Raw genomic sequence first — 21,230 nt, 5'->3', positions numbered from 1 at the left:
CTACCTACAGCAGATTCTAAGCATGTTTTAGTGCATGTTTGGTGTTAGCCACTCAATACGTTAACGTAGAATGAGGTAGTAGACTGAGGTGGTGATTTTTGTGTTTTGGGTGTTTTTTACTTTGTATTTCAGGGAAGAGTTGTAGCTTGTATTTGTATGTTTATATTTTGTACGTTGCCCAGAGTGGCTGGACAACCAGCCAGATGGGCAACTAATAAATTCAATAAATAAAAATAAATAAAATAGCTTAGTGGTACAGCTACTGCTTTGCATGCACACAGCCCCAGGTTCAATCCCTGGCATCTCTATTCAGCACTGGTTAAGCCTCATCTTGAGATCTGTATCCAGTTCTGGACACCACACTTCAAGTAGAATGCAGACAAACTGGAACGGGTTCAGAGGAGGGCAAAGAGGATGATCAGGGAACTGGAAACAAAGCCCTATGAGGAGAGACTGAAAGAACTGGGCACGTTTAACATTGAGAAGAGAAGACTGAGGGGAGATAGGATCACACTCTTCAAGTACTTGGAAGGTTGCTATACAGAGAAGGGCCAGGATTTCTTCTCGATCGTCCCAGAGTGCAGGACACAGAACAATGGGCTCAAGTTGCAGGAAGCCAGATTTCAGCTGAACATCAGGAAAAACCTCCTAACTGTTAGAGCGGTACGACAATGAAGCCAATTATCTAGGGAGGTGGTAGGTTCTCCAACACTGGAAGCCTTCAAGAGGCAGCTGGACAGCCACTTGTTGGGTATGCTTTAATGTGGATTCCTGTGCTGAGCAGCAGGTTGGGCTCAATGGCCCCTTCCAACTTTGTGATTCTATGATTCTAAGTAGGACAGTGAATATCTCCTGTCTGAAACCCTGAAGAGCTGCTGCCAATCAGTGTAGGCAGTACTGAGCTACATAGACCAATAGCCTGATTTTGTGGATTTTTGGAATTTATTTATTTATTACATTTATACCCGGCCTTTCTGTCTTTCTATCAGAAGGCTGTCTGTGCACTAAGATTCTGCTTATAGTATGATCCCACAACTATATGAAGACCCCCACTGGATCAGACTATAGATCCTCAATTGAGTCCAGCATCTTCCCTCTTTTCACTAATTGCTGGGAAGGTATCTTTGGGAAGGCATGAAGGAAATAGGTTGCTCATCCTTCAGCTACGACCAGCACAGGATTTGGTTCAGTCTGTATTTTTAAGCGAACAGATGTGATTCATGCTCCCTGGATTCATATACAAGTCAAACACAGGTATCCTTGGCTGTTTTCCAAATTTTGTGATGCAGTTCTTGGCTGGTTGGTTGGTAGGTTAAAGGTTTCAAAATGTGTATTTTATGTTAACAATGTGTACCGAAACTTCGATTTTAGACTAATATCTGTAGTTTAAGCTAACACACATCTAAAAATAATGCAACATTTTGTGTGTGCGTGTGTTTTAAATTGCAGACTGAGGCAGAATGGATTTATGAACAAACACACGTGAAAGTGATATGGACTGGAAGCGAACTAAACTAAACCGCATCAAAAAATAATGCCGCATTGTGCGTGCATGTTTCAAATTGCAGATTATGAATGAACACATGTGAAACTGATGCGGACCGGAAGCAAACAGGTCTGTCCACCCCTTCCTCCAGCATCTGGTGTTCAGGGGTACACTGCCACTGAACATGGAGGTTCCATTTAGCTAGCATGGCGAATTGCCTTTGACAGATCTATCCTCTGCTAATTGGTCTAATCCTCCTTTAAGACCATCTAGACAAGTGGTGGCTGTCACCACCTCTTGTTTAGTTGCCCTCCGATGAGAATTAATGGGCCGTTTAGAAACAACAACAGACAACACAACACATTCATGGAACAAAGCTAGCGGTGGATAGGTGAGTGGTAGAGGACTGACGATCCCTCTCTTCCAAAGCCCTGCTGGGCTCCTGACAGCAGGGCAGAAAGGAGGGAGGAGGAGTGTTTTTCTCTTTTCTGTCCCCCCCTTTTTTCCTTTATGATGTTCTTCCAATTGTTTCCAAAGGGAAGGAGAACACATATGCTAGCTCTGGGGGGATTCCCCTTCTCCTAGCTCCAGGGGGATTCCCTACATTTTGGTGTGTGCCTGTGCCTGGGATCTGCCCTGGCCAATGGGAAGCCTGCAAGCAGGACTAGGGTGCAGCAGCCCTCTCCCCACTTGTGATTCCCAGCAACTGGTATTCTCAGGCATACTGCCTCTGACAGTGGAGGGAAAACACATCTTCCCTTTCTGAGCATGGGTCTCTCTGCCATCAGAGGGAGATTTAAAACATGTTATGTCTCCAGGGGCTAGGGAGGGGCAGGAAATTCAATTTAGTTTTTCCCCAGGGTGAATCTATGAAATCCACACTTTCCAAAACAATATGAGAACCAAAACACAAGCCACCCTTCAAAATTTGCACTTACTCGAATTTTGCAATGCAGTTCTCCAACCAACCAGTGTTTACAAAAAATGCCTATGTTGGGGGGGAACTGTGCATAAAAATGAATATATGAGTGAAAAGAACATACAAAATGCATTCTATGGTGAGAAATGGCTTGCAAAAATGGTTGTATTGGTCAAACCTGCCTACAGAAATGTGTTTATTAGGAGAAATCCACACAAAAATGCTGGAGAATTTTCATGAGGATTTTTCATGAGAATTTTCATGAGAACTAAGATTGGAAAATTGAGGAAGTGAGAGAACCAAAACTGACAGATTTTCCATCCCTGCCTGGGGCACCCTTTCTAGGCACCATAGGATTGCAGCCGCGGCCACAAGGAATTCCCAGGGGGTGGGGTTTTTTTAGGGCGGGGGAGGCTTCTTTCTTTGAAATGTAAGCTGAATTTAGCACCAAGCTGAGGACTCTTGAAAGGCAAGATTTCTAGGCAAGCCTTCCTCTGTGAAAGTGTGCTAGTAGCATGCCCAAGTGAGCCCATGTATAAGCGAAGCAGATTGAGAGGGTGAGAGGTATAGAGCCCTAGCGTGTGTATAAGCGGCAGCTGAGTGAGTGTGGATGTGAAAGAGAAAGTGGACGACAGCCAGAGTTGGCATAACTGGACAGCTGGTGGGCTCCACTTCCATTAACTTTCATGAAATGTTTTTCACTGTTTGCATTTGGCACTGGCTCTCCCTTCTCTCTCTCAGCTTGTGTAATATGAAAGAGAAAGACCAAGTGAGTTTGCACATCTGGTTTATTTCTCCTGCCTATTTCTCTTCTTTTAAAGGAATATTTTGTTTTAAAAAGAGATGTAACTTAATTAGGTGTTATGGCTGCAAATCTTTTACTGCTGAATTCCTTTTAAATCCATGCCCGGTAGAATCAAGGGCATAATAAAGCACTGGGGAAGTGTGTGTGTGTGTGTGTGTGTGTGTGTGACAGTTGCTCCATCTGCACTATATGTTTGAAGCAGTATCATGCTACTTCAGACAGTCATGGCTTCCCCCAAAGAATCCTGGGAACTGTAGTCTGTTAAGCATGCTGAGAAGTGTTAGGAGACCCAGATTCTCTACACAAAACATCAGTTCCCTGAGTTCCCTGGGAGGAAGGATTGCCCATGAACAGGTTAAACCATATTTTTGTTTCGACAGGCTTTCCTAGTGGGATGAATGGATGTCTGCCACAGATTTTTAAATTTATTTGCTGCTTTTTTCTGTGTTTTTAACTTTAAAAAAAAGTTTTTATTGTACATCTTCTTGAGAGGAGATTGTAGAAGGTGGTGTTGGATTATGACCTAGGAGACCATCCCACTGTATCCCTGGTGCAAGCGACACAACTGGCATCCAAAGTTATGGACAGGTAGACAGCTGGTAAAAAAGACACCCAGCGTCCTAGCATGCCTGGAGCCAGGTACTGAAAGAGACAGTGTGGCACAGTGGTTAGAATGCTGGAGGGAACAGGAGAACAGGGTTCAAATCCCCACTCAGCCATGAAGCTCACTGGGTGTCCTTGGGCCAGTCACTGTCTCTCAGTCTAACCTACCTCACAGGGTTGTTGTGAGAATAAAGTGGGGAGGGGAGAACCATGTTTGTACGCCACTGTGAGCACCTTGGTGGAAAGGTGGGAATATAAATGTAATAAATAAATTGTGGTTGGTATTGTTGTTATTTGGCAGGTGCACTGAGGCACCTCTCGGCAGTGGAACTCCCCTGGTGGCAGAGGCCAGTGGATGCAGGCAGGGCTGGGCAGAGCAACACTTCTGTCTCATCTGCCCCCCCTCCAGCCGAGTGGATTGGGAGTTTGAATTGCAGCCTAACAGACAGGAGAGTGGTTTCTCGGAATATCCCAGAATTGTGGACCCACCACAGAAAAAGCCATATCCCTGCTCTCAACCTGCTCAACCTCTAATGGTGGGGTACCAGGTGATGACCTTATAGAAGACAGATTGGTATGGGAGAAGGTGATCAGGTGCTCCATCTTTTGCATGCACTACAAGCTTGTGCTTACAAAAGATCAATGCTTTTGCGCACGCTGTTCATGGGCAATGAAACTGACCCCGCTACTGCCTCCCCTCCCCCACAAATTTTATTTGGAGCAGGCAGCAACGACATAGGCAACAGACCCTGCAGCTCCTCGGGGGAGCATTCTTTTCCACCAGGGAGGGGACTCAAAGACCCAGCATCATTGGTGGGAAAATGATGCTCTTTGCATCACTTTCCACTGTGGAGAAGGACCTTCCATTCCTCATTTCCCCAATTCAGGGGCAACCACCACAATGTCCCTGTCCCCCCCAGATGTCTGGACTACAACTCCCATCATCAGTTGGCCATGCAGGACAGGGCTGATGAGAGCGGCAGCCCAAAACACCTGGAAGGGGCACCTTTCCAGCAGTGCCCTAACAAGGCATTTACAACTAGGACCTAGACATGCAGCTTCCATTTCTAGCCATAGAGTTAGAAGGAGCCTGAGACTGAATAGCAGCCAAAGTGGGTGGTGTTGGTGTTGGGAGCCCAGATCATTCCTCTTCATCCGTGTGACCCTTTCCCCCTATTAAAAAAAAATAACATCCCCACCCAACATCAGCCATTTCATCTTGACAGGCTTTCTAAACACACAGCAGGTGTGTCAGATTCTTTGAGGTGCCTGGTAACAGTGCTCCATGTGTTTCAAGCCCCTTGCTTGCCAGGTGTTCAGCTGCCCCATCCTCCACCCCCTTTACAAGCCCCCCACTCCACATTGATCAGTCCAAGCCACGGCATCACCCTCTCAGTATGTTCACCCCCCCAAAAAAAAAGAAGAGGGGGGAAAAGACAATAATGCTGGGAAAACAGCAGGGAGTAGAAAACGAGGAAGGCCAAACAAGAGATCAACTGATTCCATAAAGGAAGCCACAGGCCTGAATGTACAAGATCTGAACAGGGTGGTTCACGACAGATGCTACTGGAGGTCACCGATTCATAGGGTCGCCATAAGTCGAAATCGACTTGAAGGCACATGACAACAACAACGGTTCAGGCAGCTGTTGCCTATCTTTATCGTTTTAGTAACACAATCTCCAGATTTAATACAGTCCCCCACCCCCGCAAAAACCCTATCCTCTTTTCACCTATCATACAGGTCCTTAACATGAGCTCGCTGCCAGCTGGTCATTTATTTTATTTTGTTTTAAGTTTAAAACAAAAAAAATTATACCACCTTTCAATCACATTCCCAGGGTGGGTTTACCAAAAAAAGAGAGAATAAAATAATTAGAATGTAGCTGCAAAAATAAAATAAAACAAACTTAAATCGCGTTCCACTTAACAGAAGGCAATCCTCTAGCTGAAGGGCTGTCGGAATACTGGAAGCTGCTATATGCTGGGTCAGGCCATATCCTTCAGCTATGGCCCTTCAGGAGCAGATCGTGGCATGACTTTGGTGGACCAGAGCCTCTTTCCCACAAGACTCTTTCTTCGCACTCTTTCAAACCGTGGCTCTCGTGAGAGTCCCTGGATTGCTTGATACAGCTACCTTGGGATTGACTGTTTCCCCAGCCCGATCCGGAGTAGGGACGGAATGACCTGTCAAGGTCGTTTCTCAAGTTGCTCATTTTTCTAATCTTCAGTCCAGTTCAGTGCCCCCCTGCAAGCAGACCTTTTCCAGACGATATGGTTGGTTGACGGGTTGTTGCTGCTTTTAAACGATTTGCCTTTCGTTGGGCATGGTTTGCTTTTGTAGGATATTGTGTACCCAGTTTGAGCCTAAGGAAAAGGAGAATGGAAGTGGAGCACTCAGCCTTGATAACCAGCTGATCTCAGGGCAGACGCAATGGCAATGGAGATTGGTCAATTAGGGCGTATGGGACGCTGCCCCACCAGCCTCGGACTGCCCTCAGCCTATCCCCAACTGCCTGCCTTTGGACTTGCAACCAGTCCCGAGGTTGGCAGTGGCTCTCAACTTCCTCCTCCTTAGTCTCAATGTTGCGAGGGAAAGGGAAGAGGAATCCCTTTGGAATTTGCACTTATCCAAATTTGGCAATACAGTTCTCCAACCAAGGAATGTTTATGGAAATGCATATATTAGGGGGACGCGTGAATATATGAGTGAAAATAAACATACAAAAATGTATTGTATTAGGGGGAATTGCTTGCAAAATATGTATATCAGTCAAAACCGCATACAAAAATGTGTTTATTAGAAGTTTGCACTTAAATGATGGAGAATTTTCACAAGGATTAAAAAAAAAAATTGCTGCAGAAATGTGGAGAATTGAATTTAAGAATGGAAAAATAAGAAACAGAGAAGCAAAACTGATCCTTCCATCCCTACTTCTGAGTAAACATAGTGAGGATTGCAGTGTAAACTGAGATTAGGCATACCTCAGCAGAGTGAACTCTCTGAAAAGAGACCAGAGAGTTCAGTGCCTTTTCTGAACAGGACCTCGCTCAAAATTCCTGCAACAAGCAACCCCCACCCTCCCACCCTCTTCCTGCTCCAAATGTTCAGATTCTGCCAGGGTGGATCCTTAAATACTCCTCCTCAGAGTGCATCCTGGGGAATGGCAAAATATTTGGTGCCACATATATTTGAACTAGAAACAGGGTTTATAAACAGAAAACCACCGATAATTCTGTGGACCACTTAAGCAGACTTCCTTTGCTGAAAAGAAAAAATAAAGAGCCGGGGTTGTTCATCAAGTTTCTTTTATATTTTTCCAACTAAAACTTTTACAAGAACCTTCAATGTGTTTTAAACAAAATTTGAATCTTTCCCTCCCAAATGTACCTTGGAATGAAGATTTACAGAAACTAGCTCCACACCTCCACTCCCTTTCCTGGAGTGTCCCCTCTTTGATGTTCCTAATTAACATGCCTAATAGCCAAAAAGGAAAAGAGGGCTGGGGGGGTAGAGAGAGAGAGAGAGAGAGGTTCATTTTGGGAGTATACTAGGGAGTTGCCATGATTTTATTCCCCACAATCTTTCTTGCCAGGAAATTAAGGCCAAGCGATTGCTTTTGGAATCTCCACGCTCCTCTCTCCATCACTAGGGATGGGATACTGACCAAAATAAAGGACTGCTGGGCTTCTTGAGCCCATGACAGCTTTCTTCTGAGAGTGAGCAGGTGGCCCAGCTCATTTGCCCAGGGCCATGATTGAGGTATATAAAATTATGCATGGCATGGAGAAAGTGGTTTCCCTCTATCTTTCATAATATAACAACACATGGTTGTCCAATGAAGATGGGTTGGACATGGAATTAGATGGGGAAGGGCTGAAGGTCAGTGGCAGAGGATCTGTAGAGATGCTCTGCCACTGACTCTTAGCCCTTCCCCATCTAAGGAGGTCCCAGGTTCAGTTCCCAGAATCTCCAAGTAGGGCTTGGAGAGACCCCTCTTTGAAACCCGCAAGACTTGTTCTTAGTCAGTGTGGACAGCAACACTGAACTAGATGGACCAATGGTCTGACTCACTATATGGCAGCTTGCTACGTTCCAAATGATGGGAGATTCAGGACAAACACCACCACTCCAAGTCCTTAAACTAAAGGCTTGTTCACACATTATATGGAACACAGGTACCAGCTGTCTCTATACATGTACAGGTGTTTGTGTGAGAGTGTACACTTGTTGAATTATACGGCTCAACAGTTGTGCACACAGGCTTGGCACCTGTTGAACATTACATGCAAATAAAGTGTGATTGCACAGCTTTGCGTACACAGATAGGTAGATGTACACTCATTGAATTTAATTATGGAACATACTCCCATAGGATGTGGCAACGATGGCCAACTTGGACAGCTTTAAAATGTGTTTAGACTAGGGATGGAAAGATCTGTCAGTTTTGGTTCTCAAGTTTCTCATTTTTCCAGTCTTAAATTCAGTTATCCACATTTCTGCAGCAATTTGCTATTTTTAAAAAAATTCTAATGAAAATTGTTCAGCATTTTAGTGTGAATTTCTCCTAAAAGAACATTTTTGTAAGCAGGTTTGACTAATGTACACATTTTGGCAAGCCATTTCTCATTATATAATGGCATTTTTGTATGTTATTTTCACTCATATTTTCATTTTTATGCACAGTTTCCACTAACATATGCATTCGTGTAACCATTGTTCGGTAGGCAAACTGCATCGCAAAATTCAGATATGTGTAAATATTGCTTTGGAAAGCCCAAATTTGATAGATCCGGCTTGAAATGCAAACTGAATCTAAATTCTCGCCCATCTCTAGTTCATAGCGGATAAGGCTGTTCTTATCCCTTATCCCACAGACCCTCCGTGGCGCAGAGTGGTAAGCGGCGGTAACGCAGCCGAAGCTCTGCTCACGGCCAGAGTTCGATTCCAACGGAAGGAGGAAGTCGAATCTCCAGTAAAAGGGGTCGAGGTCCACTCAGACTTCCATCCATCCGTGGTCGGTAAAATGAGCACCCGGCATATGCTGGGGGGTAAAGAAAGGCCAGGGAAGGAACTGGCAATCCCACCCCATATATACGGTCTGCCTAGTAAACGTCGCAAGACGTCACCCTAAGAGTCGGAAACGACTCGCACTACAAGTGCGAGGACACCTTTACCTTTTTTAAGGCTGTCCATGGCTACTAGCCAGGACAGCTATGCCCTGCCTCCAGGTTCAGAGGCATGCTGCTGGACAACAGCATCAAGAGAGAGCAGCAATGGGAATTCAGGGGACTCAAACACATAAGAACGCAGCCAGAAAAATAACAAGAAGGGAAGGGAAGAGAAACCACAGAACTAACCAAATGTGTTTCAAGGGTGATGCTGAACTTTCTACCCTTGTATCAAGGGGTGGGGGGGGAGAGAAGAAGACTGAAGGGAGAGTTTTCATGAGCAATTCATCAACAAGCCCGTGTAATGGGGCAAAGCAAAAGTACGTTCCCACTGAATTCCTAGCACAAAAGAGCAATTGTGCGAAAGGTCTGGCAAGAAGGGGTGGGGGTGGGGATGAGGAGAGGTTGCTAAATGCAAGTGGCATTTTTTATTTGGTGGTTGCCTTTCTGGGTGGAATGCGATGGGGGGGATGTGTGGATTAGGTGGGCTCTTTTGTGCCCAGATTGGACAAGCTTGGCACAAGAAGGTGGCCCACTTCAGAAGGATTGACATCTTCTAGCAGTCTGCCAACCCCCTTTCCCACCCAGTCGCTCCCACCACTTTGCTCCAGCTGCAACTTCCACCTGCAGCTTCTAGGCACAGGTCTGATTAAATGTCGTGACTCACAGACAAAGAGACTCACCGGTACATCTGCTTGTTCTGTGGTTGTCGTGATGGGGAAGAAATTTAAGTCAGTTCACATTTAAAGGCCAATCCACCTAATTTGCACTTTCCAAAACAATATGCAAACCGAAAGGTTCCCAGGCACCCCCCAAGGCAGTGCAGGCTTCAATAAGCCCTCTCAAGCATCCCACCTACCTCTCTTATCAGTGTGAATGCTGTGGACAATGCATGTGCATCCCTACCACCACCCAAGGAGGTGGCGGGGGCTTCTCTAAGAGGCTGACGCTCCCACCATCATTGTGGTTGATGGCAGGCATAAACTCTATGTGCTGATGTAATTCACACAACACAAGAGGTAAGGCTTATTAGCCCCGCACCGCCTGTGTCAGGAGGAGCATTGGGCTATGGTGCCGTGGGCCCAGGGCAGGCTAGTGCCCAAGGGCCCAGTCGTGCTTGGCGCTGGCCTGTTAAACAGAGATTAAAAGATATGGACGGCCAAGAGTTCCATGCTTTAGCCCCTGGGCCACGTCCACCATGCTCACTGGGCCTGATTTGGTCTGCCACTAACCAATGTATGCCATACCTAAACTTTTTAACAATACCTTAGAAGAAGAGCTCTTCTGATGGTACATTTTAATATTTCACCTTCAAAGAAGTTAGAGGGCAGTTTTGCTATAGTTCCTATCAAGGATAGGTGCTGTCCATGTAATCAACTGGAACTTGAAACAGTTTTCCATCTGGTGTTTTTTACTGTAGATTTTATCAAGGGGTCAGAGAATGTACAATCTATCTTCTTATGAGGCAGTTTCCCGGTCAATCCTTAGCGACTCTTCTGAGTATTTTCCTTGGGGGAGTCCAATGTATTCATTACCGAGCAGGTGGCAATATTTCTGACTGTAGTAATATCTCTTAGGCATTCAATGACTGTTAGCTCTTAATCTTCACCTTTGCTCTTTTGATTTTGTTGCTATGTATCATACAGTTTATATTCTATAATGGTTGGTTGACCACAATAAAAATGTTGCTGTTGTACACTGGTGTGTGTGTGGGGCAGCAATCTAGAAAGAAGGACCAGAACCAGTAGATGGAAATTGCCAGGAGGCAGATGTCAGCTAAACATTAGGAGAACCTTCCTAAGAGTAGGTAGAGACAGCCTCAGGAGGTGGTGAGCTCTAGTTCACTGGAAGTCCCTACACTGAGACTTGATGGCCACCTGTCAGGGATGCTATAGTTACTTCCTACATTGCACCTCCTGTGTTAAACGGTGTTGGCGTAGTAGAGGACGTTCAAGGCCCCTCCAACATTTATAATTCCAGATGCAATTGTACATGTGGCTAAACTAAGTTTTCATGTGCCGTATCCTACAATCCTACACACACTTACCTGGGAGCAAATCCCATTGAACCAACAGGGCTTACTTCTGAGTAGCCATGTATCAGTTTGCACTGCCAGTAACACTCCACACAGAAATGATCTTGTTGCACCAATCATGCAGTGTCATCCAGATGCTTCTCTTTTGTAGTAGTAGTGTCTTATTAATGTGCATGTGCTGATTGTTTAATATCTATATGCTGTTCGATGTCTATATGAAGTCACTGGGTGAGGTCACCTGGGGATTTGGAGCATGGTATTGTCAACCTGTTGATGACATTCACCTCTCCTCTCTCTCTCTCCTACCAGAATCAGGTGAGGCTGTATAGTTCTCTGGGGGCAGCGATGGGCTTAGTGAGGACCAATAAACTGAAACTGCATCCTGATGAGATGGAGGTGCTGTCGCAGAGAAGTTCTTAGGTCTGGGAACTGGGTAGACAACCAGCTCTGGATGGAGTTGCACTCCCCTTGAAGCAGCAGCCATATAGTTGGGGGTACTCCTTGATCCAGCTTTGTCACAGGAGGCCCAGATGGTTGCAGTGCTAGGAGCGCCCCTTTGCATCTATGCCTGGTTTGCCAGCTATGGCCTTTTACTGGACCAAGATAGACTAGCCACAATTCTCTATGTCTTAGTAACCTCCCAATTAGACTACTATAATATGCTGCACATGGAGCTATCCCTGAAGACAGCCTGGAAACCACAGCTATCGCTGAACGCTACCACAAGAGTTCTGAGTGGTGAAGCACAACAGTCATAGAACAACAATTAATTACCAGGCCCAATTCAAAGCCCTGACAGTAACTTGTAAAGTCCTAAACAATTTAGGATCCCCTACATTGATGGAATGCCCCTTCCCATGTCTGCTGATTTGGGCAGTGAGATTTATAGGGGAGGCTCTTCTCATAGTCCTGCCAGCTGATGAAGCCTGTTGTGTGGTGTTGAGGGACAGAGCCTTCTCTGTGGTGGCACTCAGTTTGTGGAACTCTCTCCTGTTGGAAGTATGCCTGCCTCCCTTTTTTAGTGACTTTCCACCATCAGTTGAACACATATCTTTTTACCCAGGTTTGGGGGGGGCAGGGTTTAAAGGGGGGATGGGGCACCTCAGGCCTAGGGGCCAAATATGGTCCTCTGGGTCTCTTTTTCTGACCCGGGGACTCTGCAGGCCACACTCCTTCTCCCCAGGCCACAGCCCAGCCCAGCCCCACTTCATATCCTCCATGAATGTTTTTGCTTGACTGTAAAATGTCCTTGAACCTTGATAAGGGTTCTTGGTTGCCTGAATGGAAGACAGAGAAGTGTAGAAAGGAGCCTACTGTAGAAAGGTACAATTTGCATTTGTTGGTACACCCCCTTTTGCCTCTGGTCCTGCCCATCACTGACATCCCACGAGAGGACTCAGAGCCGCAAGCAAAGAAGATGAAGGTGGAAAGCCGGGAGAGAAGTGTCGGGAAACTCTCCAACAAGGCCAAACTCTCCAGGCTGGTGACAGCCAAGAGGAAGCCGGATTTGAGCGTGGCAAATGGGGCGGACAGTTGGAACATGCCGCCGGGCCCAGGTGCCGGGAGTGCAGACAAGACCTCTGTGGATACCTCTCTGGCTTCCCGCTCAAAGGCGGGCGCCTCTTCCCTCAGCCTCCTGGGAGCATATTCTGACAGCGAGGACAGTAAAAGTGACTGACCACCCCTGGTTGAGGGAGTGAGTAGCCTGTGGCTATTTATTATTATTATTATTATTAATATGCTGTATTGTACGTCGCTCAGAGTGGCTGGGTAACCAGCCAGATGAGCGTCTAACAAATTGAATGAATGAATGAATGTGGTCCCCAGGCGGTTACCCAGATGGGAATGCAGCCCACAGTCTGAAAAACGTTTCCCTTTCCTGGTTCTGATATTTGTATTTTATGAACTCAACTGAAGCTTTTATGGTTTAATTGTAGTTGGATTATATTTACGGGCAATATTCAGAGCTAGTCCTACTCAGGGTAGACCCAAAGAAGTTAATGGACATGTCTAACTTAGGTTCATTTCAATGGGTCACCTCTGAGTAGGGCTTAATTGAATACAACCCTATGTATTCATTACATCTCAGATGAAAGACAATAGTAATAAGTAAATAGACTACATGGAGGGGTGGTGGTGGTGAATAGATACAAAGGAAGCACCGAAACTGAAAACTGCAGTTGAGTTCTGTACGAGCAGCGCTTTTGACAACATTTGGAAAAACTACGGAGGATTCCTAACTCATCAGTTCTTCTTCATACAAGGAGAGTTTTTTTTGGAAGCATCCCCTAAAGTTACACATGCGCACACACATACAATTCACAAAGCCAGAGCAGTGTTCTTATTTTTTGCTTTCCAATATAACAAACACTCACCTGCTGGCTCTTCTGTGCTGGTGACCACGGACGTTGGGTTGATGGCAGGAATCTCTGGAAAAGAAAACATGGAGTTTCTTAGTTGGCTTGAGCATGCCTGTCCTCTCCCTCTCATCACCTCTTCCCACTGCTGCCAGACGGGTTTGAGAACTGCATCATCGCAGGATTCAGAGGAGTGTGAATTTTGAAGGAGGGCTGTGTGCTCGGTTTGCAAATGGTATGGGAAAAGTGCAAATTAGGTGCAAACCCATCCAAATTTCTTCCCTGTCCCTAGGAACTGTGTAGTCCCTGAGATACAGTCCAAACCTCAAGAGGAAGGGGCCCAGTGCAATTCAGATTTCGAGGAGGCCACTGAAAGCAGAAATAAACCAAAATATGTCTCAAAGTATACTCTGAAGGCAGTTAATACAGCCACTACCTTGCTAAGCAGTGTGAGTGGGGTCAGTGCCTTGGTGGATGATTACCCGAGAACCTCATGCATGCCATGAGGAATGGAAGGATCCGTCAGTTTAGGGTATCTCAGTTCCTCATTTTTCTATTCTTAAATTAAGTTTTTCTCAGCATTTCTGCAGCAACTTGTGAGAATTTATCCTAACAGACACATTTTTGACTGCAGTTTTGACCAATGTACCTGGTTTTGCAAGTGATTTCTCCAAATACAATGCATTTTTGTGTGCTATTTTTATGCACACGTTCCCCATGTATATGCATTTTTGCAAACATTGTTTGGAAAACTGCATTGTCAAATTTGAATCAGTGGGAATTATGATGGATGGTGTGTTTCAGAGTTCATATTGTTTCAGTAAGTACAAATTTGGTTTAAATGTGAGCTGAACTGAATTTATCTCCCATCCCTAGATGCCACCTTGAGTTCCACAGTGGGGAAAAGGTGGGATATTATTGTACTAAATAAATCAACATGGCCCTAAAATGTCACTTTTTGTCATATACTTACCCTCAGCAACAGCCTGTCAGCCTCTAGTCACATCATTCTAACAACCTTTGTGTGTGTGTGTATGTGTGTATGTGAATATTGTTTCACTGAGATTTCTAGTAAATGTAACAACAAACAAGTAAAACAACAATCAAAGTACAATAAACATGTCACTCTATATAAAACAGAAAAAGAGTACATTCAGCAACAGAAGCTTTATATATAAAATGGAAAGAATACCAGAAAGCAGAACAACAGAATTAAAAAGCAGGGTACACCTCCCACCAAAAGGAAGTTAATGATGAGGGTGGTCTCGCTTCTGCCCCATCTTCAATAGCATAACATAAAAAGGGATACTATATTGGAGTAAATTTATCGGAGGATGTCTCCCCTCAAGCTTTATTCCACTCTTGAGTTAATTTTTCATCTAGTGCAAGTTGCCAAAGCCTGGTAAACTATTTTTTTTAATCGATAAATGTTCTGCCCCCTTTCAATTTTTGGCTATTTCAAGCCTTGCTGCAAGTAGGAATCTGGATAGGAGAGACATCTGAGTCTTAGAAATTATGGAACCCCCTTTAAGGAAAAGAAGTGCTAAGGCTGGATCCGGGATAATTGTAGTTTTAAGAACTTTACAAGCAATTTGAAAAACATCACTCCAGAATTGTCTCACTTTATTACAGTCCCACCATAAACGTAGGAAAGAGCCACGGATTGGGCATCCCCTCCAGCACAGAGGGGAGAGGGAGGATTTGATATAGTTCAGTTTGACCGGAGTGAGGTGCTACCAATGTATAACTTTCAAAGCATTTTGTCTGCTGAGGGCTGAGGTGGCTCTTGAGTGTGGGCCTACCCATATATCACTCCATTTCTCTTCTGTGATTTCCCTCTCCAGATCTTTAGCCCAAGCTTTACATGCCGAATTTTCTTTTGCAAATTTAAACTCTAATAAGAGGCTATAAATTACAGTAGGGCCCCGCTTTTCAGCGTTCCACTAATATGGTGACTAAAATTAGAGTAAGGCCAAACTCATATGGCGCTTGTCCCACTTTTACGGCATTCTTTGGGCATCAGGTGCCATTTTATTGAAGGAGTTCTGCTTTTCGGCGGGTTTTGCTTTTAGGCGGGGGTCTGGAATGTAACCCACTGTATGAGTGGGGCCCTACTGTATAGAGACAGCGCCTTTTGGGCTAGAAGTTCCCTGTTTACACAGGGCTTCATAAGATGTCAAAAAACATGGCAAACCTTCTGCTTTGTAAATTGTGTTTAACAACCTTTTTACATGTTTTTAGATAATGTAAGGAGAGCCCTGCTGGATTAGGCCAGTGACCCATTTAGACCAGCATCCTGTTCTCACTGTGACCAGCCAGATGCCTCTGGGAAGCCTGCAAGCAGGACCTGAGCACAAGAGCATTCACTCCCCACGTATGAGTCCCAGCAACTAGTATTCAGAGGCATAAGGCTTCCAACACTGGAGGTAGAACACAGCCATTGTGGCTAGTAGCCATTGACAACCTGATCCTCCACACAGGTATTTCATTTTTTTAAAAAAGCCTTTCTAGACCTTGAATTGTTTTTTAAAGTTTTACTTTTATTTTATTCTTAATTGTATTGTTTTATCACTGATTTGTTTGCTGCCATGTCCTCTGTCGAGAGGAAAGGGGGGATATGAATTTAATTCATCACCATCCAAACTGCAGAAGCCATCATTACCCTTGGAGGAGTACAAAAGCCTGAAAAAACTTGGCTGGCGGTACTCACTAGGGATGTGCAAAAATTCCACCCATTTTGGAGTTGGTACCAAATTTTCCATTAGTTTATTTCTCAGTAGCTGATGATCAGATTAGAATGCAGCAAACTTATGCAGCTATTTTTGAAAACGGGCTTCTTTTTAAAAAAAATCTGCTTCTAAAACATCGATTGTAAGAATGATCATTTATCAACATTTCCTTTTAAAAAGCAATATTTCCTTCAAACTATCAATATTCCCTTTAAAATATCAATATTAATACCAATATTTTTTAAAAATACTAATAGCAATGTTTTTCTGAGCGAAAAAAAACCCGGATCAGCAAAAGCAGCTAGTAGATAAAGAATGAACTCAAATCAATGCCAGCCTGTTAGGTCGACGGAATGCTTGTGAACTGGCACTGGCCAACGGATCCCATCCCTAGTACTCACTGATGCATGGAGCAACTGGCGAACGGCTCTGTTGGTAGCCTTTGGCACAGCGGTTGCAGGTTAACCCTGTCACACCATCTTTGCACGGGCATTGCCCAGTGGTCTGGTTGCAGGTTTTTCCAGCTGCGCCAACAGGGTGGCAGTCGCATGCTAAGTAAGGGGTGAGAGGGAGAGGAGGAGAGAGAGAGAAAAGGTTAAAAGTTGGTCATTGCAAACACACACACACATTTCATAATATGACATGCTGGGAGAGGCAGAGCTATGCATGAACAAAACAGCAAATCAAAACACATGTAACAGTGAGCAAAAACTCTTCCAGATTCTCCAGACCTGACTCCAATTGCTATGGCAATAAAGGGGCAGTTATATGTTACCTTGATAGAGGAGGAGAGTTGTGATCCCAGCTCATCAGGGATCACACAGTGAACATAAATGGCATCATAACACCAGGTAGCCAATAGGGGGAGAGTTATGATCCCAGCTCATCAGGAATCACACAGTGTACATAATGGTATCATAACACCAGATAGCCAATCCAATCTGATGACAAACATAGCCTATTCAAAGTGATAAAAATGCTTCCTGAATAAACAAACCCTATCTATCACCTTCCTAAGGAATTCCTAAAAAATAATAATAATAACTGGGAGGCACCTTCCAAAATTTGTTTGCAAAATCCATCTCTCTCCCTGCTTTCAGCTCAGTCCTAAATATGAACACAAAGCATATATGCTGGTAAGTCAAATACAAAATACTAAATGATTACTGTGGCATTACATATCAATAAAATGCAAAACAAAATGGGAGACAATTGCTGCTTTTTGTAATAAGAGAAGCAACCATAACCTGAATTAAAATCTTGCAAAACTCAGTCAGATTTATTAGCAAGCTCCAACTCTGCACTCTCTCTCTCTCTCTCTCTCTCTCCCCCCTTTCCTATATAATTACGTTATCACACATAATTTGGCTTAATAGTCAAATCATTCCCCAAGGAGCACTGCGAACTTGTGATTTTGTGACCTAGTTTTAGTCACATACAGTAATTTGCAACAATTGCATTTAGTGGAGTTTAATGTTGCATTTTATGGATGCTTTTAATAATGCGACATTGAGTAAATAAGCAAAGTTTTGTTCACAAGCTTTTCTGAAAACAGTTCTGCTATGCACGCGCATCTCTGCCATCAATCAAGATGGCAGCAGGGGCTTCAGCACCTTAGGGAAACCTCAGCCGCCATCTTCATTAACAGCAATGCTAAAAGGCAGGAGACAGGTAGGTAGGGTGAGAGAATGGTGGGCAGGCAGAAGCTCCTGCCCTGCTATCCATGGCTACTGCCACGGATCGCGGAAGGTGAGCAGAGGAGCTCCTCAGGGACCCCTGTAGCTCTAGGGGCCCTTGGGCCAGTGCCCCACTTGGCCACCCTTTAGAACCAGCCCTGCCTCCGCCTGTTAAGTTACACTCTCCGCTGCGAGACTCTTGCAAAAGCTAGCCAGGAATCACATGACTATAGACTAGGAATGGAAAGATATGTCCATTTTTAGTTCTCTCCGTTTTTCATTTTTCCAATCTTAAATTTGGTTCTCCACATTTTTGCAGCAATTTGCTTTAAAAAAAAATCCTCATGAAAATTTGCCAGCATTTTAGTGCGACATTTTTGCAGGCAGTTTTGACCAATGTACACATTTCTGCACGCAATTTCTCATCATATGATGCATTTTTGCATGTTATTTTCATGCATATATTCATTTTTATGTACACTTTCCTCGAACATACGCATTTTTGTAAACGTTGGCTGGCGAACTGCATCGCAAAATTCGAATGAGAATTTCAAAGGATGGCTGTGCTTCAGTTTTCCTATTGTTCTGGAAAGAGCAAATTCGATAGATTTGGCTTGAAATGCAAACTGAATCGAACTTCTCCCCCATTCCCACTATGGACTAATACACAGCTGTACCTTGGGAATGTAAATCCATCCTGTTGTGATAACGCAGATCATGGCAACATCTTTTTCCCTTCCCCCCCCAGTTGTGAACCAACGTTGATGTATGTTTGTTTTTCCTACTGCTTTCAAAAAGCTTGACAATTTCAATCCAGTAGGAGAATTGCATGCAAATCTGTGGTTTGTTTTTCCATGATGCAATTCGCATTCTGACCCTGCCCTCTCTGAAAGCAGGAGAATAATGGATAATACATGGCAAACCGTAAACTAATGAATGAAAAACAGTGTGTGTGTGTGTGGAGAGGGGGAAAGAGCTGCTCCAGTTACTTTTTGCATGAGAAGAGCCACCCCCCCGAGCCTGAACACTCATATGCACAGCGACGCTTGTTTGTACAAGTGAGGACTCACGTGGGAATTTGTGTGGGCTGGAACAGGAGCCGCTATGATGGTGACAGCACTGAGGAGCAAGCTGCAACTTCTTATACACCACCATTTTTGGCAGCACTTGTGGCAGCAGTGGCTGACACCGGTTGGGACTGGGCGAGCAGAAGGCCAACAGTGGGTGGAGCCAGAGCCAATGAGAGGCAGAGCCAACTAATCCTCATTTTGCCCCCATCCTCCTCTTTGCTGAGTTCTACAAGAGGCAACAGTGAGATGGAGGAGGAGGAAGCCAGAAGGCAGGGCCATCCATTAGATTGGTTAAGGCAGGCAGGCAGGCAGGTGAGAGCTAGTGGAGGACAAACTGGGTTTGGTGGTCAGTGCTCCATTTGCCCAAAAGGCCTCCACTGGTTTCCAGACAACTATTGGCAAGACACTGGCAATTTTCTCACATCTGGAGTGTCCGCATGGCCATGAATCACAGTGGTTTCAAATCATTTTCATTATTGCTGGGATGGGAAAGTGCCACTACGAGGAAAGGTGCACAAAGATCAGACATGGTACAAGCACCCAGCAGCCTTGGACAGCTGCCCGGGCCTTGCCAGCAGCGGCATTGTTGGAGGAACCCTGGGACTTTCACAGTGTGTTCCAAATCTCCTGCCTCTTCCCCCCTTTTAAAAACCTATAGCATTATATACATATACATATATATATACATATATACATATAAGACAGTTTTGAAAGCAACAAACAGAACTTCACTCAAGCTTGCTCTGGATCCCTATAAGGATTCCGTTAATCACCTAATATATATATATGAACGTATTTGTGATTAACCAAACAGAGGTTTTTATTATATTAACAAAACGTTTCAGCTTCCACCTTCATCAGCTGCCAACATACAAATGCTGTTGCGAAGGTGGCAGTTGTAGAGCTTTGAGGATGGAATGCTCAGAGGGGCTTCATTTGCAGAAGCTAAGCGATGCTGGTACTGTCCTCCAGCTTCAGGCCATGTGGTGCCAATGTGTCCAGAGAGTAAATCCAAAAGTTCTCCCTTTTGGTCAATGCTGCTGGATCTGCTGGCATCTCTATCGCTGTAATGGAAAGGTCCAACAGGCTGTGACCCTTGATGTTAAAATGCTTTGCAACTGGTTGCTCCACTTTTTTGGTCAAAATTGCCGACTTGTGGTTCCTGAAGTGCGTGCGTAGGTCAGTTGTGGTCTTTCCTACGTATTGGATATGACATCCTGGTCTTTTGCACTCAATGATGTAAACTATATTGCAGGGCCTGCAGGTGATGTTCTGTTTGATGTAATATGTCCTGCCTGTCCTAGTGCTTGTAAAAGTGGCTGTCTCCCTGAGGTACACACAGGTGATACAGCGTTTGGAGTGACAAGGATGAGACCCTGGATTGGTGATAGGTGGCTTAAGCACAGCTCTCACCAACAGTCTGTGCAAATTAGGAGGTTGGCGAAATGCTATAACAGGAGGCCTGCTGATTGCTCTGGTAAGATGTTCAGAGTTTGCCAGCTCTCCTTGATTGCTCAGTGATAGTTAGGAGATGCTGGATGGAAATCTACCACAAATGGAATCCGTTGCTCTCTGCTCTTTGACACCTCAGTATGATGGAGGAGGTTTTCTCTGGACAGAATGCAGGCTCGGTGGATGTTGCAATTCATAATATGTAGAGAATATATATATGACATATATATATGAGCCTCAGCTCCTTGTGTTAAGCTCCTGGACGTCAGCGTGTTTAAGACCAGCACATACAGCTGCTTTTCAGTATTAAGCTCTGGACACCCAGAAACAGCCAACTTTCCTTGTGCCACCCCAGGGCTAAGACAGCGGCTTCAGGGGGACAGTCTGGCTCATATGGAAACTAGAAGGAATTTCCATGCTGACTTCAGCTGTCTGCCAATCATGAGCAAGTGACAGGCCAGAGTGGAAGGGAAAGTGTGTTAAGGCTCATTAAAGGTAACAAATTGCAACCCTGAGAGAGAGAGAGAGGGAGGGAGCAAGGGATGGTGGAGAAAATGAGGAGGGAATCCAAAGAGAACGATGGAGGGTGGTTTCCAGCAGGAAATTTTTTAACTTTGGAAAAAATGCTTAGTGAAAGATATCTGGCTTATGTCAGAGGGAAAAAGGGGGTAAATTTATTTACAATGCTTTGCTCATTTTTATTGTCAGTAAAGCAAACAGTGAGGGTGGTTTGCACAACCAAGTCTCTCCAATCTTGGCGGCCCTTCGCCCAAAAGGATTTGAGGGTTCTGGCTTCTTCCCACTGTGAAAAACTGCACATTAAATGCCATTGATGTTAACCATGTCACTGCACATTAATAAAATGTATAAATATCACTAAGACCACATGAGTTATACTGCAGTTAGGATGGACATTTCTAGTGGCCT

The 21,230-nt window shown here is 44.6% G+C and overlaps 1 protein-coding gene across 7 annotated transcripts in view; it reads right to left on the bottom strand.

Annotated features, from left to right (window-relative positions):
- NTN3 (netrin 3) overlaps positions 1–21,230 on the bottom strand; it is a 214,450-nt gene that overhangs the window by 25,758 nt on the left and 167,462 nt on the right. For 5 of the 7 annotated variants that reach the window (XM_061599695.1, XM_061599698.1, XM_061599696.1 and 2 more), the window contains exons 4-5: positions 16,507–16,656; positions 13,395–13,448 (exon numbers count right to left, since the gene is read on the bottom strand). In XM_061599695.1, coding sequence (XP_061455679.1) covers positions 13,395–13,448; positions 16,507–16,656 — 204 coding nt within the window. Of the gene's footprint in view, positions 1–5,497; positions 6,180–10,333; positions 10,707–13,394; positions 13,449–16,506; positions 16,657–21,230 lie in introns of those variants that run through there. The other 2 variants (XM_061599700.1, XM_061599699.1) reach the window with 2 other exon arrangements.

The sequence above is a fragment of the Rhineura floridana genome, chromosome 17 (assembly GCF_030035675.1).
Source record: "Rhineura floridana isolate rRhiFlo1 chromosome 17, rRhiFlo1.hap2, whole genome shotgun sequence".
Lineage (NCBI taxonomy): Eukaryota > Metazoa > Chordata > Lepidosauria > Squamata > Rhineuridae > Rhineura > Rhineura floridana.
This window is presented reverse-complemented; position numbering and strand designations above follow the sequence as displayed.